General features: G+C 60.5%; 1 protein-coding gene across 1 annotated transcript; it reads left to right on the forward strand.

Moving 5' to 3' along the window:
• The first annotated feature begins 518 nt into the window (after window positions 1–518).
• On the forward strand, window positions 519–3,503 carry LOC113835001 (forkhead box protein C1). Its single transcript, XM_027409290.2, has one exon. The coding sequence runs from the start codon at window positions 1,139–1,141 to the stop codon at window positions 2,801–2,803; it is 1,665 nt and encodes a 554-aa protein (XP_027265091.1). The 5' UTR covers window positions 519–1,138; the 3' UTR covers window positions 2,804–3,503.
• The last annotated feature ends 268 nt before the right edge of the window (window positions 3,504–3,771 follow it).

Genomic DNA, 3,771 nt, shown 5'->3' on the forward strand with positions numbered 1-3,771 from the left:
GCGTCGGTGTGACCGCTGATAGCCGGGGGAGGGAGGTTCGGAATAGAGAGGCCAGGGGACAGGCGGAGGGCTGGGAAGGCCGGAGAAACCCAGGCGCTGGAGACAGCCAGCCAGACAGACAGACAGACTAAGGATTGAGGCAGACCCTGTGCAGGGGAGAATCGAGGACTCGGTGGAGGCCTGGGAATGGTGAACGCAACAAGGGTCCTGCCTCCCACCCCCACCCCGGTGAAGACTCGGAAAGTCTGAGGGAACAATGGGAGTCCCCGAGGACCGCAGGGAGCAAGGGGCAGTGTTTGACAGTGAGTGGCTGGGTGCGGTGGAAGAACCGATCGCGAGCTGTGGGCAGGGGTGCGGGCGCCGGGCCCGAGCAGCCGGCGCGCGTGTGGTCAGCCCCGCAGTCCTCCAGCGGCCGGGAGCGGGCCGGCAGGGCTCGGCCTCTGGCTCATTCAGAGGCGGCTCTGGCCTCCCATTGGCTGCCGCCTCCGTGGCGGGGCGGGGCTCCGCTGCCCGGAAAAAAATGTAACTGCGTAAAAAAGTCCTCGCCTGGGTGACGGATGCTCAAAAGTTCAGAAGTTTTCCCAATGCTTCCTTAAGCGGCCGGCGCAAGAGACTGAGAAAAGGTGACGCGGGGGCCCGGGAAGGCGGCCGGCGCGCTGCCCCCGCCCCTGGTTATTTGGCCGCCTTCGCCAGCAGCCCCGAGCAGTGTCTCCTGGAAGGCGCAAGCAGTGTGGCGAGCCGGGCGCCTTCTTGTTTTTGGGATTTTTTTTTTTTTTTAACTTTTGTCTCTTTTTTTTTTTTTTGCCCAGACTGCGCCTGAAGTTACTCTGCGCGTTCCTCGTTACTTGCGGCTTCTCGTCCGGCCCCCTCCCTGTGCAGCTCCCCTCCCTAGCTGCCCGCGCGGGAACTGAGGGGGGGTGCGAGGCGCCAGGCGAGCGCAGGGACAGGCCGAGCGGCCCCAGGCAGAAGGAGGCCGCCGCGGCCGGGACAGACGCAGCCCGGCGGGGCCCGCAGCAGCTCGGCGCGGCCCGGACTCAGACTCGGACTCGGACTCGGACTCGGCGGCCGGTGCGGCGCGGCCCGGCCCGAGCGAGGGTGGGGGGCAGCGGGCTGCGCCGGGCGGCGGCGAGCCGGGGCCATGCAGGCGCGCTACTCCGTGTCCAGCCCCAACTCCCTGGGAGTGGTGCCCTACCTCGGCGGCGAGCAGAGCTACTACCGCGCGGCGGCGGCGGCGGCCGGGGGCGGCTACACCGCCATGCCGGCCCCTATGAGCGTGTACTCGCACCCCGCGCACGCTGAACAGTACCCGGGCAGCATGGCGCGCGCCTACGGGCCTTACACGCCGCAGCCGCAGCCCAAGGACATGGTGAAGCCGCCCTACAGCTACATCGCTCTGATCACCATGGCCATCCAGAATGCCCCGGACAAGAAGATCACCCTGAATGGCATCTACCAGTTTATCATGGACCGCTTCCCTTTCTACCGGGACAATAAACAGGGCTGGCAGAACAGCATCCGCCACAACCTCTCGCTCAACGAGTGCTTCGTCAAAGTGCCCCGCGACGACAAGAAACCGGGCAAGGGCAGTTACTGGACGCTCGACCCGGACTCCTACAACATGTTCGAGAACGGCAGCTTCCTGCGGCGGCGGCGGCGCTTCAAGAAGAAGGACGCGGTGAAGGACAAGGAGGAGAAGGGCAGGCTGCACCTCCAGGAACCGCCGCCGCCGCCGGCCGGTCGCCAGCCCGCGCCCGCGCCCGCGCCCCCGGAACAGGCCGAGGGTTCCGCTCCCGGGCCGCAGCCGCCACCCGTGCGCATCCAGGACATCAAGACAGAGAACGGTACGTGTCCCTCGCCGCCCCAGCCCCTGTCCCCGGCTGCCGCCCTAGGCAGCGGCAGCGCCGCCACGGTGCCCAAAATCGAGAGCCCCGACAGCAGCAGCAGCAGCCTGTCGAGCGGGAACAGCCCCCCGGGCAGCCTGCCGTCGGCGCGGCCGCTCAGCCTGGACACTGCAGAGCCCGCGCCGCCTCCACAGCCCGCTCAGCCGCCGCACCACAGCCAGGGCTTCAGCGTGGACAACATCATGACGTCGCTGCGGGGGTCGCCCCAGGGCTCGGCCGCGGAGCTCGGCTCGGGCCTCCTGGCCTCGGCGGCGGCAGCGTCCTCGCGGGCGGGCATCGCGCCCCCGCTGGCGTTGGGCGCCTACTCGCCCGGCCAGAGCTCCCTCTACAGCTCCCCCTGCAGCCAGAGCTCCAGTGCGGGCAGCTCGGGAGGCGGCGGTGGCGGCGGCGGCGGCGGCGGGGGCAGCGCGGGGGCCACCGGGGGCGCGGGCACCTACCACTGCAACCTGCAGGCCATGAGCCTGTACGCGGCGGGCGAGCGCGGCGGCCACTTGCAGGGCCCGCCCGGGGGCGCGGGCAGCGCGGCGGTAGACGACCCCCTGCCTGACTACTCACTGCCCCCAGTCACCAGCAGCAGCTCCTCGTCCCTGAGTCACGGAGGGGGCGGCCAGGAGGCCAGCCACCATCCTGCAGCCCACCAAGGCCGGCTCACATCATGGTACCTGAACCAGGCAGGTGGAGACCTGGGCCACTTGGCGAGCGCGGCGGCGGCGGCGGCGGCCGCGGGCTATCCTGGGCAGCAGCAGAACTTCCACTCGGTGCGGGAGATGTTCGAGTCTCAGCGGATAGGGTTGAACAACTCTCCGGTGAATGGAAATAGTAGCTGTCAGATGGCTTTTCCTACCAGCCAGTCCCTGTACCGCACGTCGGGGGCTTTCGTCTATGACTGTAGTAAATTCTGACTCCATCCCCGGAACCCTCAGAGCCGAACAGAACGGAACCCCAGAGCAGGAACAGTAAAAGAACCCAACACTGCAAAATCGAAACTAAAAACATACAAATTTTAAAACCTGAGAAAATTCATCACACCAGCGAACAGAATCTCTCCCGGTATTCAACTCCCCAGCACCAGCTCAAAGACAACCGATTTTCCTAAAAGTAACGTAGAGCCTCCGCCACTTTGCCTTATCTAAGTAAGCAAAACGGTAAACTATTTTGTACAGACAGCAAAAACCATGGTTTATTAAAGGGCAGTTTACTGCAGATACCACGTAAGTTTCCTCTTGCGTTCAGAGACTTTCCTGCTCCTTCGTCTTGTCCCTCTGCCTTGCCTCTCACCTGTAAGATAGTATTTTATCCTATGATGAAAGAAGGGGAAAGTCCCTGTTTATGAAAATCGCTTTCTTTTTATTCCTGGACTTGTTTTTAAATGTAAATTGCAACATAGTAATTTATTTTTAATTTGTAGTTGGATGTGACGGACCAAACACCAAGAAAGTGTTCCAAAAGCTTTTAAAGTTAAATTGCCTGAAACTTTAAAATGTGCCTTTTCTCTCGTTATAAAAAGGGAAACTGTATTAATCTCATTCTATCATCCTTTTCTTTTTGTTGATCATATCCATTGTTTGTTTATAAATAAATTGCCATTCAGTTTGAATAAGACCTATATGTCTGGATACTTTAATACAGCTTTAATATAAAGGGAAGATTTCAGAGCAGACATTGTAGAGTTCCCTAATCTCTGCCACATTTCTGAAATGTGGAGAAAACCTCCTGTAGTTCATGTCAAATTTTGCTAGAAGCATTTTTAAAAATTGTTTAGATTTTTTTTTCCTACAGCATTCTCTGCAAAACGTGCTATATAGTCAGCTTGCTTTGTGGCTATTAAAAAGATAATTTCCTAAACACATCTGAGTTGGCATATGAACAA

This window comes from Cricetulus griseus, chromosome 3 (genome assembly GCF_003668045.3).
Source record: "Cricetulus griseus strain 17A/GY chromosome 3, alternate assembly CriGri-PICRH-1.0, whole genome shotgun sequence".
NCBI lineage: Eukaryota > Metazoa > Chordata > Mammalia > Rodentia > Cricetidae > Cricetulus > Cricetulus griseus.

What these genes read in the sequence shown, in the direction of transcription:
- LOC113835001 (XM_027409290.2), top strand. Translation starts at nt 1,139, where the DNA reads ATGCAGGCGCGCTACTCCGTGTCCAGCCCCAACTCCCTGGGAGTGGTG.